Here is a 26,042-nt window from a genome sequence, read left to right on the forward strand (position 1 = left end):
TTGGATCAATCTTCAAAAAACATAATATTAGCTTCCATCTTTATGCAGATGACTCGCAAATCTATCTGCCTATTAAAAGAAATGATGGTAGCTCCTTAACAAGATTAATTGACTGTATTAATGATATTAAAGCCTGGATGGCCTTACATTTTTTGCATTTTAATGAAAGTAAAACGGAGGTCATGGTTTTTAGACCCAGTGGCACCTCTGATGTCGCACAAATAGACCTGGGCACCTTGCAACCTTACGTTAAGTCTACTATAACAAACCTGGGCGTCAAAATGGACTGCGATTTTAAAATGGAGAAGCAGATCAATTCGGTTGTGAAGGCTAGCTTTTTTCAGCTTAGGCTTCTTACTAAGCTTAAGCCCTTTTTATCTTTTACAGACCTTGAGAGGGTCATACATGCTTTTATTACAACACGCCTTGACTACTGTAATGCCCTGTATGTAGGTGTCAGCCAGGCATCCCTCTCTCGTCTACAACTAGTTCAAAATGCTGCCGCTCGTCTCCTTACTGGAATTCGTAAACGAGATCACATCACCTCTATCCTTGCCTCTCTCCACTGGCTCCCAGTTAATTTTAGAATTGATTTTAAGATTTTGTTGTTTGTTTTTAAAGCCCTTAATGGACTAGCCCCAGCTTATATCACTGATCTGTTGAAGCCACATGCTCCCTCAAGGTCATTACGGTCTGCGAATCAGTTTCTTCTTGTTGTCCCTAAAACACGGCTCAAGAGCAGAGGGGATCGTGCCTTTTCAGCAGCTGCACCGAGACTGTGGAATGAACTGCCTCTCCACGTCAGACTAGCCCCCAGCCTTACGGTTTTTAAATCGCGTTTAAAAACTCATTTATTTTCCTTGGCTTTCAACCCAACATGAGAGAGTGATGTTTGCTGTATGTTGAAATTGTCTGGTGTTATATCTTTTCTAATTATTTAAATTTATTGTATTTTATTTGTATTTTATCTATCTACATTTTTTGCAAATGTACAGCACTTTGGTCAACCTTGTTGTTTTTAAATGTCCTATAGAAATAAAGCTTGATTGATTGATTGATTGATTCTTTCTTTCTTTCTATCTTTCTTATTTCTGTTTTTTTCTTTTTCTTCTTTCTCTTTCTTTCTTTCTTTCTTTCTTTCTTTCTTTCTTTCTTTCTTTCTTTCTTTCTTTCTTTCTCTCTGTCTTCTTTTTTCTTCTTGCTTTGTTTCTTCTTTCTTTCTTTCTTTCTTTCTTTCTTTCTTTCTATCTATCTATCTATCTATCTTGTTTTTTTAAGAGGTAACACCTCAAGAATTGTTTTATGTAGAGGTTTACAACATAATTATTTGCAAAAAGCAGATCAAATAGAGTATACACTCTTTCTAAATGCCTCTTTTTTTCATTTTTTTTACAGTATTAAAATGGCAGTTTCTCTTGAATTCAGTGTCCCATATACAGTGTGCACACCTCATTTGAAACAATTTTACTGCAGCGTTTTGGAGATATAGGCCATTATTCTAGACACCTATAAAAAACCTAATTTCTAATGAGTAGGAAAAAAACAATGGTCAGTTTATATACGGTACGTCCCATACAGTATACACACCTCATATCTAACCATTTTACTGCAGTATTATGGAGATATATGCCATTATTCTACTTTAAACACCAATAAAAACCTAATTTCTAATAAGTAGAAAAAACAATGGTCAGTTTATATACGGGACGTCCCATAGAGTATAGACATCTCATATCTAACCATTTTACTGCAGCATTTTGGAGATATAGGTCATTATTCTACTTTAAACACCTATAAAAACCTATTTTCTAATAAGTAGAAAAAAAACAATGGTCAGTTTATATAGAGGACGTCCCATACAGTGTGCACACCTCATATCTAACCATTTTACTGCAGCATTTGGAGATATAGGCCATTATTCTACTTTAAACACCTATAAAAACCTCATTTCTAATAAGTAGAAAAAAAACAATGGTCAGTTTATATTCGGGAGGTCCCATACAGTATGCCAAAATTACCCTGTAACATTGCACAAGAACATAATTTGCCAGAAATGTGATGATAACTTTTATATACAACAGACTTAAAATTTTTGACTGGAATATATTAACAGAATGGGTACCTGTTAGTTTTAAAATAATTACATTATAAATAATTTGCTTGTATATCTGTTTGTTACCCCTTTATTACCCAAAACGTAATATATTGTTCCCTTATACCTACACGGAAGTACACTATAATTACGGAAACGTACACCGTAATTTCGGTTTACTTACGCAGTTGTTTGCGGGTCGTAAAATAAAGTGTTACCAAAGATGCTCAAGAGAGTTTATGAAGGAAGTAAGTCAATACTTTACCAGTGGTTGTGATTGGTGGAGTAATGGATCCTATGGATGGGATCGTCTCTGTTGTTGATGAGATGGACTGGTTTGAGGTATCTGGTATTAGGAACATTTTATGTTAACGACAATAATTTCATTTAAATTCAAACAAAATCCAGTAAAGTAAATGGCTGAAGATCATATGAGTAAGTGCTCACCTGCACAGTAAGCTCCACAAAATATTGGCTTGACAAACTCATAAACATAGTAATTTCCTGGACAGGCTTTGACTCTTATAGGGTGGGATTTGTAAGTACAGCAGCCGTTCCATGTGGAGACACAGACCTGACGGGTGACCACTCCATCTTCCAGCTGTGGGTGAGAGCCGTTGAGCACCAGTGGTTCATAAGTGCCACACGTGTACTGATTTACACATGATTCTGGCATCTGAGTATTTTCACCATTGTAGAACATCCTGTACCAGCCATTCCACTCCACATTATAATCACACATGCCATAGTAGTAATAGTTATTATAGTAATAGTTGTCTGTGGATCTCCAAGGCTCATCCAGACTGGTATAGTTGTAGCAGGGGTCGACACTTGGGGTGGAGAAAGACACTATTAGGGAAACATAGAGAGAGAGCATTGCAGATTAAATATATTCAAATTAATAATATGTATATAAATCAATACAATTAATGACAATCATGTCAGATAGAAAGAATAATGAATGTACCTGCACAATAAACAGGATCTGGGATTGAAAGAGGCGGCCTGGTAAATTTGTAGACATAATAATTTCCAGGACAAGCTTTGACTTGGATTGGGTCGGATCTGTAGCGACTGCACTGTTCATAGTAAGAACCGTAAACTTCACGAGTAACAACTCCATCTTCTAGCCGAGGATGAGAGCCATCAAGCCACAGAGAACTAAAACCTCCACATGACATGTAAGACATACACCACTCAGGCATCTGAGCACTCAAGCCATTCATGAAGAGTCGATACCAGCCGTCCCATTCTACACGAGTGTCATCATGATCAGATATGTATCCATACATAAACCAGTAATTGAGTGTGCTTCTCCAGTAGTTGTCAAGTGTGTTGTAATTATTACACGGGTCATAATCTGTTAGTGAGAGATGATGAGACCAAAACAAACAAACACAATGCGACTGTGTAATAGTGAAAATGTTTGTGCATACAGATTACCATTTAAACTGTATTGCAAATATACTTAATTGGAAAAAAAAAACTGATAATTTTTAATAACACTCATATATTCGTTCATATATATTATTACAACTTACTCAAGTTGATGGTGGATCCAGTGAATATATCTGGACTCACAGTGGAAACTGCCTGTGAAATAGTGCTGACATCTAAAAAGAAGGAAATTCATGTCATGACAGAAATCATTTACAAAATGGTTTGAAATACTGAAATAAATGAGAAAATCACAGTACCTGTGCAGTATCCTGAACACCATATTTGTGGATTCACAAGTTCATAGACATAGTAATTGTCTGGACACGCTTTCACTCGGATGGGGTTTGTCTTGTAATCACAGCAGCTTCCCCAATGAGACCCTCCACAGACCTCCCTGATCACCACTCCATCCTCTATCTGAGGGTGAGGATCATTGAGCCACAGATTATAGTATGTGTTACAGGTGTATGAACTAACACAGGTCTCTGACATCCGGATGTCCATTCCATAGTAGAAAAGCCGGTACCAGCCATTCCAGGAGAAAAAGTTATCACAAATGAAATCTCCACTTTCATTGTTGGCTCTCCAGGGACGATCCAGAGACTCATAGTTGTAGCAGGGATCACTGCTGATGCTTTGGAAAGCAACTGTCATGGAGTTTGCAAAAGTACTGTTAAAATGTATTACATCCTAAAGAGCATAAGAGTTATATACCATAAGACCAGTTATGATGGTTATGGTTATGATGCTTCACAGTTATGAAGAACCAGTGGTGTACTTTCAAGCTAAAGTGGGTCATCATGTCTGTAGCCCACAGAACCCTGCAGAACGGGGCAGAGCAACACCTGAGGAGGGGCTACATATGACAAAAACTGTGCTAATATGTTTTAATCTGAGAAAAAAACTTTCTCAGAAGAATACTGTGGAGTAATTTCACAATGTTTTCATATACATTTTTAGTTTACATATTAATTAGTGAACAAATCGAATAAAGTGTGATTTGAGGAATTGTGTAACTTATGCTGGGTACACACCAAAAGATAATCGGGCTGATTTTGGGCCGATTTTCCCCCTTCCGACAATCTTAGCTATGTCCCGATTATCTTGATGGTTCTACAGATTATCTTATCAGATTTTCCCTTGGTGTGAGGTGTGTTAAGAGTGTCCGAACCTGCTCGGAAGAACGTCAGAGCCGCCCCGATCGCGAATCGTAAATATTCAACATGTTGAATATTTACGATCAGAAATCCTGATGTGTGGGGGGAACTCCGATGACAAACGTGCGCACGCTCTGGAGATTATCACGTGAAACGAAAGAATATCCAATCAAAAAGCGAGATGATGGAAGACGGAAGCATAACAAACGCAGTCATGGCGTTGCCAAAAAGTTAAATTGATGTGGACAGCAGAGATGGAGGATCAGCTTGTTGATTTGTGGCAACAGCACGAATGTTTTTCTGTGAAAATCATTCCAAACACTATCATCGCAATTTCTTCCTGCATATCGTCCGCCAAGCTTATTCTGAAGTCTCGCGAGATTTTGTGAGATTTCCTTTGTTCACAGTCGAGTCTGGTTGAAAATCTGTTCGTGTGTGGTGTGCTGTCTGTCACATCATGGCACACCACACACTATAGGAGCAAAACGCTTAAATCTAGGATTTTTTGTCCTCATGTTTGTGGTCTATCACATTTTGAAAATCTTATAAGATGTAAAAAATCTTTTGGTGTGTACCCAGCATAAGAGATCTAGGTGCTATCATGATCTGTAACATAACCTACTATACAGAATGGATAATGAACTGCACACCACTGATTCTAACTAGTTAAAACATACTTATTTCATAAAACAAAAGATGTATGTTAAAGGTATAGCGGAGGATTTTCTTTTTCCGGGTGGGTAGTCTATACTATTGGTCCACCTAAGTGTCAATCATTCTGGTGATATGTTTACGTAAGGCCGTCGTACGTGCTCGTCCCTATGTAGTTTTCGCTTTCTGCGCATGCGCACTTTCAATTGTATTATGTGTGATGAGTTACGGTTTCAGCCATTCCTTTGAAAATGGCGGAGGGTTGAAAGAGAAAAAATGTATACGAAGTGTATGATAAGAAGAGAAAGGGCGCAGGATATAGAAACAAGACCAGAGTGATTTTGGGTGAATATTTCACACGCTGGCGTACGCTAAAAGCACAGGTTGGGCTTCCCACTGATGCCGCAGTCGCGAAGATTCTACTAGACAGGTAAAGTTTGTCATGCTATTTGGAGAAATCCATTTAAAATCACTGCTCGTAAAAGTTAATGTAAGCTATCATGCTCTCTCGTGCACACGTTTAATAAGTGTTCCCTCTCGGGAGCAAATAGAGTGTTGCGCATGTGCATTTTTAAAAAAAATTGGAGAGGGTGGGTCTTCTCTAAAATTCGGAAAGATCCTCCGCTATACCTTTAAATTATCTAATAGTTAGAGCATATACACTTTATACTTACATAAATCCAAAAGATAAGATTGAATATTGTACCTGCACAGTACATCGGCCCTGGAGCTGATATGACGGGTTTGACTAATTCATAGACGTAATAATCTCCTGGACAGGCTTTGACTCGGATGGATGAGGAACTGTAGGCGCCACACTGACTGGAATACCACCAAGGAGTTCCCACGACTTCACGGGTCACCACTCCATCCTCAAGTGTTGGGTGAGAACTGTTGAGATGCAGTGCAGTTTCTCCACCACATCCCACCTCACTCACACACCACTCAGACATCTGGGCACTTTCTCCATTCAGATACAGCCGATACCAGCCACTCCATTCAACAAGAGTGTCATCATATCTATAGTACTGATATGAGCTTTGCATTATGTCTCTCCAATATTCATCAAGAGTGTTATAATCATTGCATGGATCAATTGTAGGTTCTGAGAGAAAAAGAAAAAAAGACTCATTCACTGAGGTGACAAACACAAGAGTTCAGGTAAACATCTAACATCTGTGTCTGTATGAAAGAGAAGATATTGGGATGGTGAAATGAGGATGAATGAAATACTTAACTTACAACAAGCGTTTCCTTTAAATCCCTCTCTCAGTAATTTAAAAAGAACTGACCCTTGATCTCAATTGAATTTTTTCTAGAATCAGTATTTATATTTGCTTTCACCACATAGAAATGACAAAGTTATTCTTTGTTTTGGAACTTTGATGATAAATATTAGATTAAAATATTATTATTTTCCCATTTAAATAAAAACATAAAAAGGAAACAACATTCAAGATCCTCCTCAGATAATTAAAGAGTGTCATGCTGTACTGTACAAATAATTAAAAATAAACAAATTAATAAACAACAGTACAAATGTAAAGAACAAATTGTTTTTTTTTCCCCATCCAGACCACAATCTACTCTACATTCAGTGCATTCCCTCGATAAGACCAAATGTACATTTTCTTTATAAAAATTGGAAAAAAAATCCAAGTCCAGGCACTCAGTAGGTTACAAAAGTAAAAAAAAAAAAAAGCCTTTATTATTATTAGTCGAGGGCTAAACCATTAAAAAAACACCAATGCGTATTGGCCCAATGAAAGCGTAACGCCGCCTTCACACTGGCAGTTGAAATCAGCTCCGTATTTCGCAATACGCCCCCAGCGGACGTCGTACTACACCGCGAAAAGCGTCGGAAGCGGGTAGAACAAAAATGGCGGAGAGATTAGAAAGGTTGATTTTGTCCGTGTCAGAATGTACGATTCTGTATGATCTCTCTGATGAGGGCTACAGAGATATTAATAGGAAGGCTGATGCGTGGAGGAAAGTCGCTCAGGACGTTGAGATGTCAGGTCGGCTAAAAAATGTGATATTTTAGTGGTATAATGTCAATAGTTCGATGTCTGTCACTGTGCGCAACGATACAGAAAACTTTTCCGTCTACAAATTCCCTTCATTTACCATGGATTTACTGTAACGTTATAGCCTATTATATTATTTCCACCATGAAATGTGGGATATACATATTGAATTTTATTATCTTATTAATGTAGACAATGTATTAAAGGACTAATGTAATAAAATTACAGTATTTAATGTATTGTTAGGCTACTGTTTTTCATACAAATACCATAGAAACCATACAGTTACATTTTGCCATGATAGTGAGGTGCTATAGGCTACACTGTAAAAAATTCACCCGTATATTTACAGTAAAGAACTGGCAGCTGTGGTTCCAGCCCTTTACCGTAATTTTACGGTTTCAACAATGCTGTAATTTTACAGTAAAGTACTGGCAGCTGGGGTTTCAGCCCTTTACCGTAATTTTACGGTTTCAACAATGCTGTAATTTTACAGTAAAGTACTGGCAGCTGTGGTTCCAGCCCTTTACCGTAATTTTACGGTTTCAACAATGCTGTAATTTTACAGTAAAGTACTGGCAGCTGTGGTTCCAGCCCTTTACCATAATTTTACAGTTTTTAATTTTAAGGCTGTGCTGTAATTTCACAAAGTACTGGCAGCATAAAGTTAGAATATAAATACTGTTTTTTATTTACTCTATTGTCTGATATCTATTAACATCCCTATATGTAGCATAATGTATACAGACATTCCAAACAGACTTTTTACTCAATGGAAAAAATAAAGACAAAATAGATTATGTATTAGTACATTGTTTGCCATTTATTTAAAATAAGTAACAGGTTTTAACAATACATTAACAGTATTTAAGGAAAAAAAGTCACAGAAAATACATTTTAAAATTCAATGAGAGGAACCAGTAGGCAAACACAGAAACATTACAAAGAGGCAAAAAACCCCCCAAAAAACCCGAACAAACAAAACACTAAAACCAGCCAAAATGTCACATCAGCAACCAGGCCAGAGATTAAGTCTGGGTCTGAGAGGAAAACATTGAGAACCAATGGATGAAAAATCCTTGATAGAAAAAAAAAAAAAAAAAAAAAACACTGCCAAAATATCCTAAACCTGCTTTTGAATGATCTGGCCTGAGAGGAAGTCCAGATCTGAGAGGACATAATCACGAGAACCAATGGGTTAAGAAATGTAGGAAGAGGCAAAAAACAGCCAATACGTCCCACATCAGCTTTTGACAGATCTGGTCTGAGAGGAAATCCAGGTCTGAGAGTAAAGAAAATCAAGAAAATCTTAGTGCTAAAATAAAGCACATTGCAAAAAGTGATCACATACTTTGCAAAAAGTGATCACATACTCTGCAAACACTTTTAAAAGAAACATAAAATGATCATGTTAATGTACTTAACTAATCTTAATTCTTTTGTCACTTAAAAAACAACACCACGATCGTAACATTAATTCACAAGACCACCGTGGATGAATCAATGTCTTCTAAATCTGAAGCCAAACGATAGATGTGTGTGATAAAAATATTAATCGTTTTAACTCATTTTATTTTTGTGTAAGAAAAACAAAAAATAAAATAAATACTAAATGAACTATAAATCATTACTTACGATCTACTGCCATAAGAGTGTTCACCAGGGACATGGTGACGTGACAGAGAATTGTGAAGCTCATGTGTCGGTCATCCTTGCTTCTGTGTTACTTCTGGAATATCAAATGCAAAAATGGTAACGTTACTCCATGATTGTGCACAAAGTTTGCAAGTAAGTTATACATGGCGTGAAACTCACCAAAGATTAGGGCAAACTGTCTCAAGTCACTGTTACATCAAGTGAAGGATTCCTAGGAAAAAAGAAGAAAATAATTATTTCAAAATCTTTAACCAAGCAAAGAAAATCGACGTCAGAGTGCGGAGAACATTGAATAGTGAAATGCCTCAGCTGTTGATAACTGTCTGTCTGCAAAAACGTGTTTCGCGCCGCAAAGAATATCCGTCTCTGCCTCGTCTTTCAAACACAACCTCTTTGACTTAATACTATAACGTTAGGCCTAACTTACATGTGAATCTCACAAAAACGCAGGTACTTGCATCACTAAATCGAAAAAAAAAAAAAATATCTAATTTGCTTTGGGAATTTTAATATTATTTGCATGGAAACTAAACAAATTGACCACTACATTTTAATTACAACATTGGATCTGGATATTTCGAGTTGTTTTGTAATTATTCTCCATCTTATGTGCATGATATTATGCGAATTGATGCATCTGGTAAGATTCGCACCGTGTAACGTTACTGAATCACAAATTCATATAAATCGTTAGGCTACTACAAAAGAAAGCCCAACTAATTTCTAAATGGTAACAACTTTAGCCAAGCAAAGAATTCGCAGTAATAATCGCATAGATTTACGTTAGTAATCGGAGCTCAGAGAGCATTCATTAGCAGCTAGGCGAAATGTCTCAACCGTCGAGCTCTGTCTTCAAAACGCGATTCGCGCTCAGTAAGCAGTTAAAAAAAATACCTCATGAAAAAGGCGATTTTACAGGTACTCTGGAGCAACATAATAGAATAACAGCAAAGAAATCAACTTACCTTGAACAGTGGCCTTCTTTAAGACAGCAGGAGTGTTGCGAAACCATTTTGTTCTTTGACTGCTTTCTGTTCGAAAAGAGACCGCGTTGAAGATGCCCCGCCCACACGTGCTATTTTTTACAATCCAAGACTGTTTTTTCCAGGAACAAATTGGTTTACACATAAATGCTGTAAATTTACAGCAAGCAATTAATTTATGGAACATAGACTGTAAATTTACAGGATAAAACTGTTTATTGAAATAACAGTATTTTACTGTTGGAAATTGGCTGTATTTTTACAGCAATTTTTAACAGTGTATGCATGGTTTTATCTGTGGTTATCATGATCTAAATGCATGATACTGGATGACCAAAGGTTAATTTGAATAAAACTCAAAAAGTCAGATTACATTCAGCCGCGGATCAGTTATTCACTGCAAACGCATCATATGTGAAAGTACTATAGCGCGCGTTGCTCCTGCACCGCAACACGCACTGCAAACGGGGTATGTGTGAAACGGGCGTTAGATGATGGATCCACCTACAGTTCTTAGAAACTTAGATGTGTTTAACAACTCTTTTTTCCGTACAACAGCAGCACTCATCTTGTTCGTTTATAGCGGTTGCGGATGAACAGCCGTAAACCGGAAACTGACATGCCGACTTCTGACAATAGCGGAAGTTCGAAATTACGCTTGTGCACATAGCCTATAGGAGGGAGGACCAGTCCAGGCGGGTAAGCGGGGCTGCTGCCTCTCAAAAGAGGCCCTGGCGTTATGCCCAGATTATGTCCTTCCTCCTGCCGTTCATCACACCACGGAGGACAACCTCCAACCTCACTGAGACAGAGGGAGAGACCCAGGAGCGAGAGGGAGAGACCCAGGAGCGAGAGAGAGAGACCCAGGAGGGAGAGGGAGAGACCCAGGAGGGAGAGGTCTCACAGGAGAGAGAGGGAGAGAATCAGGAGAGAGAGGGAGAGAATCAGGAGAGAGAGGGAGAGAACCAGGAAAGAGAGAGAGAACCAGGAAAGAGAGAGAGTCACAGATCACACACAGGAGAGCGTGCGCCCACACGAAACAGGGGGCACACCAGACCTGTCAGGTGAGCGCAGGCGTAGGCGGCGGGTTGTTTCTGCAAGCCCCTCAGCGTTTGAGTAAATGATTGCGACTGCAATCGAATCTGCCAATCAACCACCGACACAGGAGAAAGACCCAGACCAGGCCTTCTTGGACAGCCTGCTCCCCGCCCTAAAAAGGATGTCCATTCAAAAAAACGCTGCTACGAAGCTGAAAATTCACCAGCTGATATATGTAGCTGAATTTGAGTGTAAGTATTTTGCTGTGAAAAATTCTCCACACTGGCATTGATAATGTGTAACATGCTGCCATCTCACCTTTTCATTTTTTGTTTTTGGTTTTTCAGAATCTGGTGGAGCTGAACGCGCACACACACACACACACACACACACACACACACACACACACACACACACACACACACACACACACAGACAGACAGACACACACACACACTCTCACTCACTCACTAATGATACTCACAGACAGACAGACACACACACACACACTCAATAATACAAATTATTAAACACAATAATAAAGTTCACTTTAACTATTATTCAGTACTGTGGTAATTTTAATTTAGTTAAATGAAATGACAACACTGACATGGAATTGCAATTTATGACATTGTGGTTGGCCCTTAAAAGGGCCTTTTGGTCTGTGATTATGACACAGGATCATGTCGGTGGACACCTCCCACCTCAGAGGAAAAGTAGGTTGTGTAGGCCTCTCTGACACGAACAGCCTCCGCGCTGGAATTATTGGCACCTTGTCGGATGACACTGGGCAAGACAACACTGGGGGGTGGGTTGGGCGCTCGATTCTCCCTTGGTCTATAGGGGCGTGTTGGGGCATCACGGCGAAGAAGGTTGTGGAGGACACAGGTTGCCTTCACGCACACCTCCACATTGTGTGGATGCTGCCACATCACTCGATGGTAGATCCTGAACCTGGCTGCCAGCACACCGAAGGCTTGCTCTACTACCATTCTTGTCCGAGACATGCGATAGTTGAACATCTGACGGCGTCTGCAGAGGTTCCTTCCAGGATATGGACGCATCAGGTGACGGCGCAACGGGAAGGCTTCGTCCCCCACAAATGTGTAAGGAAGTGGCCCGAGATCCTCTGCTCCAGGGATGATGGCATCTGGTGGGACTCCCAAGGTGCCTTCCTGGAGAGCGCGACCAAAGGCAGACTCCCTCAGTGTGCCTCCATCACTCCCGCGACCATAGGCACCCACATCAATAATTCGGAAGCAGAGGTTGGCATCTACAACCGCAAGGAGCACAATGGAGAAGGTCCCCTTATAATTAAAAAAAAGGGAGCCTGAATTGGGTGGTGCCACAATCCTCACATGCTTCCCATCAATGGCCCCTATGCAATTGGGGAAGTCACGGTTGACCCGGAACTGCTCTGCAATATCCTGCCAATCACTCTCCTTTGGCACAGGCATGTAGACATCCACTAGCTCCTCCCAGATAACCTTGGCCACCTCAGGCACAATGAGAGATACAGTGCTCCAGCCCACTCGGAAGCGGTAGGAGAGGGAGTGATAGGAGTCACCAGTCGCCAGGTGTCTGAAAGAACATAAATAAAATATTAATAATAACAACAATAATAAGGGCTGGGAAAAAATCGTGATTAATCGCCTCCAAAATAAATTTTTTGTTTACATAAAATATGTGTGTAGTGTGTATAATTATTTTGTATATATAAATACACACATAGGCATGTATATATTTAAGAAATATCTGCATGTATATACTGTATCTATATTTATACATCATTTATATTATATATGAATATACATATTTTTTATATTAATAACACATTTTTCTTAAATATATACATGCATGTGTGTGTATTTATATATACAAAATAATTATACAAACTACACACATATTTTATGTAAACAAAGATTTTATTTTGGATGTGATTAATCACGATTAATTTTTTCCCAGCCCTATAATACATACATTTATTTGGCGGATACATTTCTAGATAAACAAGGACATCTTATATGTTTAAGGGCGAAAATAAGAAAATTCAATAGTTTTTAGCTTAATAGAAAATACAGTTAAAGGAGAACTCCGGGCAATTTTTAAGTGAATCTTGATCGTTAGACCTTTGTGAGTACTGACTATAGGAAAAAAAACGAACCGGATTGGTGCTTGCTACGCGGAGCTGCGACCGCGAATGCCCAGAGCTCCCACCCAGCTAAAATGGCAGCTATGGGGGCATCGACATAAAGAGCGTTTTTGAGCCTCTTAACAGACACAAAATGCAATTAAAATGTCTGTCCAACATGAACAGGGACCCTACATGTGAACAAGATGCGTTTAGCAACTTAGCCATTGTTTCAACTCACCTAAATAGTCTTTTAGACGGCAAGCTGTAGTCTCGCGCTGCAGTCCCGTGCTGTAGCCGGAAATGGTAAATAATGTCCAGGTGGGAGGAGCGTTGATCATGTGCGACGAGTTATGATCAGAGTTGCTTACAAGTGAAGAAGAAATGGCTCCTCCCACCTGGACATTGTTTACCTTTTCCGGCTACAGCACGGGACTGCAGCGCGAGACTACAGCTTGCCGTCTAAAAGACTTAGGTGAGTTGAAACAATGGCTAAGTTGCTAAACGCATCTTGTTCACATGTAGGGTCCCTGTTCATGTTGGACAGACATTTTAATTGCATTTTGTGTCTGTTAAGAGGCTTAAAAACGCTCTTTATGTCGATGCCCCCATAGCTGCCGTTTTAGCTGGGTGGGAGCTCTGGGCATTCGCGGTCGCAGCTCCGCGTAGCAAGCACCAATCCGGTTCGTTTTTTTTTCCTATAGTCAGTACTCACAAAGGTCTAACGATCAAGATTCACTTAAAAATTGCCCGGAGTTCTCCTTTAACAAAATAGACTATAATAATATTGAAATAACCAAATGACTTGATGATGAAAAGGAAAATCACCGGAGACAGATGGCTAGGCGTTCTGCCGGACAAATACATCTCCGAAGCCGGGTGTTGATTCTCTTGATCCGTGGACCAACACGGTGGAGGATTTCGTCAAACTGACAGCGCGACACCCTGAAATACTCCCTGAAATCCTCACCGTTGTTCAGACGCAGCTCACCGACCAGACGGTGAAACTCCCCATATTGATTTCTCTCCGCCAGGTAGTATTTCACCCACACTGATCTCTTATTTTTGTGCTTGCGTCTCCAGTATAGGAGAGCAACAGCAAGTGCATTGACCAGCCGACGATTTGCCATCATTGAGTTTTCTGTCTGTATGTGAATGAGCGGGGTGAGGGAAAATGGCCACAATATTTAATTATAGCCATTTTAATTATTTAATTATAGCCTACATTTTAATTGTATAACTGCCCTAATAACGTTAAGTCATGAAAATAAAAAAAATGACATGACAACTTATCGTTCTAAAATCATTATTTATTGTATGAAAAGTTTAGAAATCAGGTTTGTTTATCAGTACCATAGCAACGCTCAACTTCCGCTGGAATTGTCGGATAGGAACCGTCCGTAGCTTTTCGCAAGAGTTAAATTTTTTGAACGCATCCGGATGACCAACGGACGCGATTTTCTTCGCACCGCACTCTGTCGGACCCGTTTCGGACCCATTCGCATGCGGTCTGCGAATCTCCATAGGAAATGAATGACTTCCGGTCGTTTCGGTGCCGTATCGGAGCTGATTTCAACTGCCAGTGTGAAGGCGGCGTAAGCGTAAGTTCTATCAGAAAGACTCCATTGCACGTCACTAATTTATAATTCCACGCTACCAATCACAGCTCGACATTGAATATAAAAGACTGATCCTACCGTTCCATGTTGTTGCCCGCAGGTGTTGTAGCAAAGTTTTCGATGCCAATTACGTTTCCATTCGCTAGTTGCATAACAACGGAAATAGAATTACCGGTTTGTCTGCGGTGAGCTGGATCACTTCCGGTCACTGCTTCCGTCAATGGCACTCGCTTACTTAACCGACCGTTCAGCATAGTGTAAAAAAAACACACGAGTCTTTTTGGTATTAAAACAGGTGTTGTACCGAATTCCGACTCGCGGACAAATCACACGCCCCTTCGCGTGCACGCGCCTCTCACATAAATACGCGCTGAAGCGAGTTTGAATGCACTTCCTTTGCCATATGCGTTTATCGATTGATTTTTCTCACAGCAAGCACCCAGATCCTGCATGAAAGCTTTGTCTACACTTACATAAATTAACAGAAAGTGAACTAGTGTGGATAAAAGATGCAAACAAACAAAAACGTATGGCAGATCGATTAAAACTAAACTTCGACGGGTAAAGCTACCATAATAAAGCTACCAGCTGTCAAAACATAACTGTTAATTTCACAAAATTTAACTGAACGTAACTTTTGTGTGTTAAACACGATGTGGTTCATAGGAAAATATTGTATTACTCTCCCCATTGCCCAAGAATGTCATTAAAAATAATAATATTTAACCTTTTTCATGAAGATAGGTTTTAGTTCATAAACAAATTATTATGCATGCACTCAATCTTCATTTTTTTGTAATATGGCAGCAGTTTTTAAGGGCAGTTTTTGTTCTGTTCTAATGTTTTCAGCGGGTAGTTTTATTTTTGTTCCCAAAAAGAACATTGTATAATCTGTGATCTCAACAACATTCCCAAAACATCCTCAAAATGTTACAGTTAAAACATCCTTAGAACATTATTTGAACATTACATTCAAATGTTTTCTTTAAAACAGTACCCTCGTAGGGCTTTACAAGTTTAAACCAAACTTATAGGGAATGTTAGCCAAAGTTCTGAGAACGTTCCCTGCTAGGATGCAAGATGTGAAATTGAAAGAATGAATTAAATAAATAATGTTTTTTGTGGTCCTAATGTGCCGGAAAATAACTATAATTAAAAAAAAATGTCTAAGGTTTCTTTACATCCTTAGCTTTATTTATCCTTAGCTTTAGTCAATGATCACATTATTATAATTATCAATTATAATTTCTATTTTTAAGATGCAATTAAGCAAAAACAAAAAAACATAAAAACAGGTATTTGCCTCATATAGGCTATAGTATTATATACAATATACAGACATGTATTTTATAAACTAAAGCCTAATGAAAAAGGTTAAATATTATTGTTAATGACATTCTTGGGCAATGGGGAGAGTAATACAATATTTTCTTATGAACCACATCGTGTTTAACACACAAAAGTTACGTTCAGTTAAATTATGTGAAATTAACAGTTATGTTTTGACAGTTGGTAGCTTTATTATGGTAGCTTTACCCGTCGAAGTGTATAGTTTTAATCGATCTGCCATACGTTTTTGTTTGTTTGCATCTTTTATCCACACTAGTTCACTTTCTGTTAATTTATGTAAGTGTAGACAAAGCTTTCATGCAGGATCTGGGTGCTTGCTGTGAGAAAAATCAATCGATAAACGCATATGGCAAAGGAAGTGCATTCAAACCTATTTTTTACAGTCTATGATTTAAACTCGCTTCAGCGCGTATTTATGTGAGAGGCGCGTGCACGCGAAGGGGCGTGTGATTTGTCCGCGAGTCGGAATTCGGTACAACACCTGTTTTAATACCAAAAAGACTCGTGTGTTTTTTTTTACACTATGCTGAACGGTCGGTTAAGTAAGCGAGTGCCATTGACGGAAGCAGTGACCGGAAGTGATCCAGCTCACCGCAGACAAACCGGAAATTCTATTTCCGTTGTTATGCAACTAGCGAATTCAGTTCGCAGAAACAGGCGCTGGCGTTCACTTACTCGCGTTTTGATACCGTACTACGGAGCCCGGGAAGTCACCTGTGGGGGGGGAAAAAACAATCCGAGGCGACGGTTTTGCAATCCGTCCCCTCAGTTTATAAACTGTACTCACGATTTCTTAAACTGTTCCCTCGGTTTAACAATTCGTGCCCACGGATTAATAAACCGTACCCACGAGTTCCTAATCCGTGCTCTCAGATTTGTAAACCGTGCCCTCAGTTTTTGCAATCTGTACCCACAAATTCATAAACCGTGCCCACGCTTTCGCAATCCGTACTCACGGGTTTGTGGCTCGTCCCCCAGTGCCGCGTGATTCAACCAGGCCTCCTGTTTAGATGCGGGATGCATTGCATTGTTTTTTAACCTCCTTTTTTTAAATGGATAATTTCTTGCATTTTCTAAAAAAAAAACTACATTTAGGCTACTTTTATCTTTAAAGTCCATTTTTTTAGAGGAAAAAGCTCAGTATAATAAGGGAAAAAAATTAATAAAATAATAATAACACACAGTTCAAAACCTGTAAAAAAATTGGTTATAAGTTATAAATTATGTTAGGCTAACATATTACTGTCTTCGGTGAACTCATTCATAGTAATAAACGCAAATAATAATTAGCTATCAAAATCCATTTAGGCTACATAGGCCTATTTAGAAGACGCTTTTATCCACAAAAAAAAAAAAGAACAAAGCAATTCGTCAAATGTCAGTCTTAGACAATAATAATGGGCTAAGATTATAACAAACAAACAGGTTTTTAACGCATATCCAAGTGTTTGTGTGGAGCGCGCACTGCATGTCACTGAGCCGCGGCCGCAAACACTTGCATGTTCCTATCAACAGTGGAACTTAAAATAATCTAGCATTTCTGGTCATACAGAAAAAATACATTATACATAATACATTATTTGCAACTACTTTTATTTGTGTAAACTCACAATAACAAGAAAACGTTGTGTATTTGTAAAATAAAATAAAACAATCAGGCGCGCTTTCATGATCTCCGGAGCGCGTCTCATAAATGAACTGAAACAAAAGCCTATATTAAGCTTGAAATGTCCACTTTTAAACGAACAAATTCGAATCGAAAGCAAATACCGTCTGATTATACAATCCGAAAGCTGCATTTCTCTAAAGGTGCATCCTTTACAGCGGAGATGGAGATATGCTTAGCCCGTCACTAGAAAACTGTTTATTTAAACAATAAAAATCCATCTTTATTTTTCATAAACATTTATTATTATTAGCCTATAAATCACCTATAAATCATCTCTCTTTATGGTTCCAGAGACATGCTCTTCTCATTTAGCACTGCGGGCAAAATATAGTTTTTAGAAAGTAAAATCTATTTTTTTTCCATATTAATTTGCGAAAATTTTAAATGTTTAATAAAGGCAAAAAGTCAATGGTATTTATTTTTTGTACACAAACACTTGGATATGCGTCAAAATCTTGTGTTTATTTGTGATAATCTCAGCCCTGTATTATTGTCTAACCTGTATTATGACTGACATTTGACGAATTGCTTTGTTTCTTTTTTGATAAAAGCGTCGTATATCTAAATATGTAGCCTAAATGTAATAATAATAGCCTAATTATTATTATTAGGCCTATTATTTGCGTTTATAACTTTAAATGAGTTCACTTAAGACAGGAATATGTTAATCATAAAACAATTTATGAATGTTTTATTTTTATAGGCCTATAACTTTGTGTTTGTGTTATATATATATAGGCCATATATATATATATATATATATATAATTTTTTTTTATGTGAAGTCCTTTTAAAAACAATGCATCCCGCATCTAAACAGGAGGCCTGGTTGAATCACGCGGCACTGGGGGACGAGCCACAAATCCGTGAGTAGGCCTACGGATTACAAACCCGTGAGTACGGATTACAAACCCGCGAGTACGGATTGCGAAAGCGTGGGCACGGTTTATGAATTTGTGGGTACAGATTGCAAAAACTGAGGGCACGGTTTACAAATCTGAGAGCACGGATTAGGAACTCGTGGGTACGGTTTATTAATCCGTGGGCACGAATTGTTAAAGGGGACGGATTGCAAAACCGTCGCCTCGGATTGTTTTGTTTTTTTTTCCACAGGTGACTTCCCGGGCTCCGTACTACGCATAACAACACAAGTCACATCGTTGATTTTGATCTCAGCAACTTTTGCGATGCGCGAGTGCGACACACTTGTGTAAGAAACAAACGTGTGGCAGCTTTAAATCTCATGAGAGTCGATCTCCACTCAGTGTTTTTCAAAAAGTTCCCCTTTTACTACGATTAAACTTCATTCAGGTAAGTATATTAACTTGCTACTCTTCTGTTCCCTTCAAGACGTGAAGTTCAAATGTGGTGATGTGGTAGCTTTAAAATAACTGCCGATACTGCAGTCTGCAACGCAACATACTGCAACGCTTTAAACAGTGAACAGTGGGCCGAATAGCTCATTGAAATGGTAAGTATGCAAAGATTCACGTAACGTTAACTACATCGTCACGCACTCACGGCCAGTTGCAAAATACTATCAACTGGGTTGCTGAATAGAATTTAATCAAGCTTAAGAGTAACTTTGCTATTAAATCGCATATGTATATGCCATATATTACAGCTCGCGCTTCTCATCTGCTCACTCACCATTGTGAGAGACGAGACGAATTGCCTTCAACCTTAAAGGAGCAGTACCTATTAAGGCTATTCAACTTGTTTTACGCCCTTCTCTGAATTTGTTATTGTTCCGGTAATGCATATGGAGATGTTTTTTCAATCACTTCCCGAGCGCCGGAAAGATCTCGACTTATACCTTGATGATTGCAGACTTCAATTAATTAAAGGGGGCACACTATAATCTCAGCTCGTATTCTGTAAATAAACTATCTCTTATTCGATCATAAATCAACAGCAATTAATAGTTCATATATATATATATATATATATATATAAAAAGATATATATATATATATATATATATATATATATATATATATATATATACACTCACCGGCCACTTTATTAGGTACACCTGTCCAACTGCTCATTAACACTTAATTTCTAAGCAGCCAATCACATGGCGGCAACTCAGTGCATTTAGGCATGTAGACATGGTCAAGACAATCTCCTGCAGTTCAAACCGAGCATCAGTATGGGGAAGAAAGTTGATTTGAGTGACTTTGAACGTGGCATGATTGTTGGTGCCAGAAGGGCTGGTCTGAGTATTTCAGAAACTGCTAATCTACTGGGATTTTCACGCACAACCATCTCTAGGGTTTACAGAGAATGGTCCGAAAAAGAAAAAACATCCAGTGAGCGGCAGTTCTGTGGGCGGAAATGCCTTGTTGATGCCAGAGGTCAGAGGAGAATGGCCAGACTGGTTCGAGCTGATAGAAGGGCAACAGTGACTGAAATAACCACTCGTTACAACCGAGGTATGCAGCAAAGCATTTGTGAAGCCACAACACGCACAACCTTGAGGCGGATGGGCTACAACAGCAGAAGACTCCACCGGGTACCACTCATCTCCACTACAAATAGGAAAAAGAGGCTACAATTTGCAAGAGCTCACCAAAATTGAACAGTTGAAGACTGGAAAAATGTTGCCTGGTCTGATGAGTCTCGATTTCTGTTGAGACATTCAGATGTTAGAGTCAGAATTTGGCGTAAACAGAATGAGAACATGGAACCATCATGCCTTGTTACCACTGTGCAGGCTGGTGGTGGTGGTGTAATGGTGTGGGGGATGTTTTCCTGGCACACTTTAGGCCCCTTAGTGCCAATTGGGCATCGTTTAAATGCCACGGCCTACCTGAGCATTGTTTCTGACCATGTCCATCCCTTTATGGCCACCATGTACCCATCCTCTGATGGCTACTTCCACCATGTCACAAAGCTCTAATCATTTCAAATTGGTTTCTTGAACATGACAATGAGTTCACTGTACTAAAATGGCCTCCACAGTCACCAGATCTCAACCCAATAGAGCATCTTTGGGATGTGGTGGAACGGGAGATTCGCATCATGGATGTGCAGCCGACAAATCTGCGGCAACTGTGTGATGCCATCATGTCAATATGGACCAAACTCCCTGAGGAATGCTTCCAGCACCTTGTTGAATCTATGCCACGAAGAATTGAGGCAGTTCTGAAGGCAAAAGGGGGTCCAACCCGTTACTAGCATGGGGTACCTAATAAAGTGGCCGGTGAGTGTATATATATTACAAAAATAATAATACATATAGCCATGTTTTAACAGCGTGCATGGCTCATGCATCCAAGAAAAAGTGTTTCTAACCGTGTTTTACAGGTTATTTGATCAGGGGAATTCGCATTTGTTTCAAAACATTTTAATTTGGCTCGTGGCTTGTCTATTTCCGATTTATGTCTTTCTCCCACCTTTTAAATGTATTTAAGTTTTCGAAAACAGATTCTTCTGGAGTCTCTGGCGTTGTTATATCTAAAGTCTTAATTCCTATTGCCCCTATACCTCTTTGGTCATGTCTCAAAGCATGACCACACTTCAATACTCCCTTTTTTTCATATAAGCGAACGGTCTTTCAATGACAAAGCACTGGTTTTGAACTCATGTAGCTTCCTCCTTAATTCTCCGGTCTTTCTCCACATATATACACTGGGTATTCCTTTCGTATCGGAGCCACAACAACAGTAGCCGAATGCAGCGTTCCCGACTCCCCTATCCAAATGCTTGGTAGATGGTCGTCCACAGCATACAAGACCTACATCAGATCCGACACGTATGTTCTACTAAATGCTCAACAAGCCCTTTCAACCGACATTCGAGGTAAATTTCTTCGCTAGCTACTGGTGGTGGTTAACAATCCATACATCTATCATACGTCTGCTTTTCACTGCTAATCTGTTTAGTTACACGCAGTCAATCGTGGCCTTCTTTATTTCGTTCTTTACCATCAACTCATCCCATAATTGATTAATGAAGAATAGCTTTGAAAATACCATAATAACAACGCTCCAAGGCTATTCGTATCCTTGCTTGCTTATGTCTATCGTAACTTTCGGTTCTGATTGCTGCAATATTTTTAAGCCTATCACAGCTTCTGAAATTCTACGATTACTGCCATTTTATGACCAATCTTGGGCTATTTCATTATGTTATCGAAGCTTTCGACTTGATTTCGTTCTCGACGCACGAATTCTGCCTAACGAGGCATAACTTGTGAGCTTTCACGATTGTAATCCAAAGCCAAACATTTCATGGCTGATCGCGGGCTTCGTTCATAAATGCATATCGTAGCTTTCCTGGTTGAATCATCTTAACGTTATATCTCTGCCTATTGTGGCTCCTCGGAAAAGTCTTCCTGGCTTCAGCCTTTATCATAATTAATATAAGGTCAATCATGGACCTATTTTACGAATACTGGTATCGTTTCATGGCTAAACATAGCCTATTATATTAATGCTATCGAAGCTTTCGACTTATCTCAGTTCTGATGCATGAACTCAGCCAATCGAGGCATCAGCCTATCTAGGCTTCACTATTAAACAAGCTTTCATGATTGTACTCTAAGCCAAATATTTCATGGTCGATCGCGGCCTTCGTTCATAAACGCATATCTTAGCTTTCCTGATTGTAATTATCTTAATGTCATATCTATGCCTATCATGGCTCTTCTGAAAAGTCACCTTGGCTTCAGCTTTCTATCATCATATATGTAAGGTCAATCATGGACCTATTTTACGATCACTGGTAATGTTTCATTGCTAAACGAAGCCTAATACATTAATGCTATCGAAGCCTTCGACTAATCTCAGTTCTGATGCATGAACTCAGCCATATGGAGGCATCGGCCTATCGAGGCATCGCTATCGGACAAGCTTTCATGATTGGAACCCTAAAGACAAATATTTCATGGCCGATCGCGGCCTTTGTTCATAAATGCATATCGTAGCTTTCCTGGTTGTAATCATCTTAATGTCATATCTATGCCTTTCGTGGCTCCTCTGAAAAGTCGCCTGGCTTCAGCTTTTTATCATTTTATATATATATAAGGTCAATCACGGACCTATTTTACTATCACTGGTAATGTTTCATTGCTAAACGAAGCCTATTACAATAATGCTATCGAAGCCTTCGACTAATCTCAGTTCCGATGCATGAACTTGGCCATATCGAGGCATCGGCCTATGGAGGCATCGGCCTATGGAGGCATCGGCCTATGGAGGCATCGGCCTATCGTGGCATCGGCCTATCGAGGCGGCCTATCAAGGTGGCCTATCGTGGCATCGGCCTATCGAGGCATCGGCCTATCGAGGTATTGCTATCGAACAAGCTTTCAGGATTGGAACCCTAAAGACAATTATTTCATGGCTGATCGCGGCCTTTGTTCATAAATGCATATCGTAGTTTCCTGGTTGTAATCATCTTAATGTCATATCTATGCCTATCATGGCTCCTCCGTAAAGTCCCTGGCTTCAGCCTTTATCATTATAAATACAAAGTCAATCATGGACCTATATTTCGATTACTGGTATTTCGATTACTATTTTTAAAGAAAGACGAGGGCTGGTGCATATGCTATTTAACTTTGCTTTTATTTATTTTCTCCCTATATTCACACCCAGGATGTATGCATCTTAAAATTTCAGCCTATCGAGGCTTCATTTAAAATCTCCATCTCAAGTTTTGGGGGGAGACGTGGCTTCTGTTCATATTCAGAAGATGAGAAGTTCAGCTCACATATAGTGACATTCCCAATTTCGATCTTTTAAAGCTTCTAATCAATTATCTTTATCTCAGTATATCTCATAGGTTTAATCTTTCACATACGGTTCTGACGCATGAACTAAGCCTATCGAGACATCAGCATGAACTAAGCCTATCGAGGCACCAGCCTATCGAGGCACCAGCCTATCGAGGCACCAGCCTATCGAGGTATCAGCCTATCGAGGCATCAGCATGAACTAAGCCTATCGAGGCACCAGCCTATCGAGGCACCAGCCTATCGAGGCATCGGCCTATCTAGGCATCAGCCTATTGAGGTATCAGCCTATCGAGGCATTAGCCAATCGTGGCTCATTTCATAAACACATATTACATTTAATCTCGGTTCTGACGTATGGACTAAGCCTATCGAGGCATCAGCATGAACTAAGCCTATCGAGGTATCAGCCTATCGAGGCATTAGCCAATCGTGGCTCATTTCATAAACACACATTACATTTAATCTTGGTTCTGACGTATGGACTAAGCCTATCGAGGCATCAGCATGAACTAAGCCTATCGAGGTATCAGCCTATCGAGGCATTAGCCAATCGTGGCTCATTTCATAAACACACATTACATTTAATCTCGGTTCTGACGTATGGACTAAGCCTATCGAGGCATTAGCCTACCGTGGCCTTAGACAATCGTGTCTTATTTCATAAACGCATATTACATTTAAATCTCGGTTCTGTCGTATGAACTAATCCTATCGAGGCATCAGCCTATCGAGGCTTAATGAACAGTTTTAATGATTACTTTGAAGCCTACTATCATGGGTAGTCGAGGCTTTCATATGTATGTATCTTAATAACTCAGCCTATCAAGGCTTCGTTAAAATTCCCATTTCAAGTTTTGCGGCCAGACGCGGCTTCGTTCACGTTTAAAAATAAGCTCTGCCCATATAGAGTGACATTCCTACTCTCGATCTTGCTGAAATCTCTTATAAGTTATCTTATCTTAGAACATATCGTAGTTTTAATATTTTACGCTCAGTACCTGACTTTAAGATAAGCAATTAAAAGTCGTCTTATTGTCTTCCCTATTTATTAATCCTACTGTATGCCTTTCAGAATCCTCATAGGTATGTATGGAATTCATCACATTTTCCTTAATTTTGGGGGTTAGGCTCCGCCCCTGCCTCTAACATCAGGCAGGACCTACAAGCTAACCTTCAGACCCTGACGGAGGACGAGGCCTACGCCAAAGAACTCAGAGACGGAGCTTGTCGAGCATCTACCTTTATTTTTGTCTGTAAACTACTTTCACAAAATAAATTCTATTTATTTGAGAATTCTTCTGAGTCTTTATGGTAGAAATGAAAGCGTAAGCGTAAGTTCTATCAGAAAGACTCCATTGCACGTCACTAATTTATAATTCCACGCTACCAATCACAGCTCGACATTGAATATAAAAGACTGATCCTACCGTTCCATGTTGTTGCCCGCAGGTGTCGTAGCAAAGTTTTCCCCCATCCTCCCCACCACCACCAGAATGGCTCCCGTCCACTCGTCGGGGGGTAGGCTCCGCCCCTGCCTCTAACATCAGGCAGGACCTACAAGCTAACCTTCAGACCCTGACGGAGGACGAGGCCTACGCCAAAGAACTCAGAGACGGAGCTTGTCGAGCATCTACCTTTATTTTTTTCTGTAAACTACTTTCACAAAATAAATTCTATTTATTTGAGAATTCTTCTGAGTCTTTATGGTAGAACTGGCCTTCATCAGGGTGTTGGTAAAAAACAGACAGAATCAAGCAGTACTTATAGTTGCATTGGTTTCAGGTGTGCCACTCTGGCACTTGCAACACAAATTTTTTGGACACTAGAGGCAGTAGTTCAAGTCATGTCTAATGCCAGAAGTTAAAAAGATTCTGATAAAACACTGGCAGTCCATTCACGTTCACTTTAAAGGGGTCCATTAGAAAAAGAGATTTGTGCAAACCCAGTCCTTCAGTTCTGTGCAAAATGGTGAATGTAACAGCCCGCCACCCATTAACTGATGATTTATACAGAAAACGTTGTAAAAATTGCAAACGAAAAGCTGCTATTCTACTTTTCAAATGTATCAAACCATGACCACCCTCCTCTTTAGGTAAATGCAACACACTCTGAGGGACCCAGTGTCATTTATCCCCCCCAAAAATCCACCAAAATCCCTTGAATTTTTTGCTAGAAGTAGTGCGGGAGGATCCAAACATGCTAGCCTATGCCAAAGGCAGGAAGCTACTAAATTGTTCACAATTAAAGTCCTCCCTTTATATGACAACACTGGTATTAATCATTTCCATTTGTCAAGCCTACCTTTCATCTTATCAACAACCCCTTCCCAATTTTTCTGAACAGATATTTCATCTCCCAAATACACTCCTAACAATACACACCTGTTCCCCAAGTTAGGGTGCTTTTCACACCTGCCTTGTTTAGTTCGGTTGAATCGCACTAGAGTTCGTTTTCCGAATTGGTGCGGTTGGTTTGGGCAGGTGT

General features: G+C 39.5%; 1 protein-coding gene across 2 annotated transcripts in view; it reads right to left on the reverse strand.

Moving 5' to 3' along the window:
• The window catches only part of LOC130082414 (uncharacterized), a 109,750-nt gene that overhangs the window by 61,415 nt on the left and 22,293 nt on the right, over positions 1-26,042 (reverse strand). For both annotated transcript variants that reach the window (XM_056247271.1, XM_056247272.1), the window contains exons 3-8: positions 6,047-6,445; positions 3,790-4,179; positions 3,634-3,705; positions 3,060-3,452; positions 2,540-2,941; positions 2,358-2,438 (exon numbers count right to left, since the gene is read on the reverse strand). In XM_056247271.1, coding sequence (XP_056103246.1) covers positions 2,358-2,438; positions 2,540-2,941; positions 3,060-3,452; positions 3,634-3,705; positions 3,790-4,179; positions 6,047-6,445 — 1,737 coding nt within the window. The remainder of the gene's footprint in view (positions 1-2,357; positions 2,439-2,539; positions 2,942-3,059; positions 3,453-3,633; positions 3,706-3,789; positions 4,180-6,046; positions 6,446-26,042) is intronic.

Source organism: Rhinichthys klamathensis, unplaced genomic scaffold, assembly GCF_029890125.1.
Source record: "Rhinichthys klamathensis goyatoka isolate OS25496 unplaced genomic scaffold, OSU_Roscu_1.1 h1tg000045l_1, whole genome shotgun sequence".
Classification (NCBI taxonomy): Eukaryota; Metazoa; Chordata; class Actinopteri; order Cypriniformes; family Leuciscidae; genus Rhinichthys; species Rhinichthys klamathensis.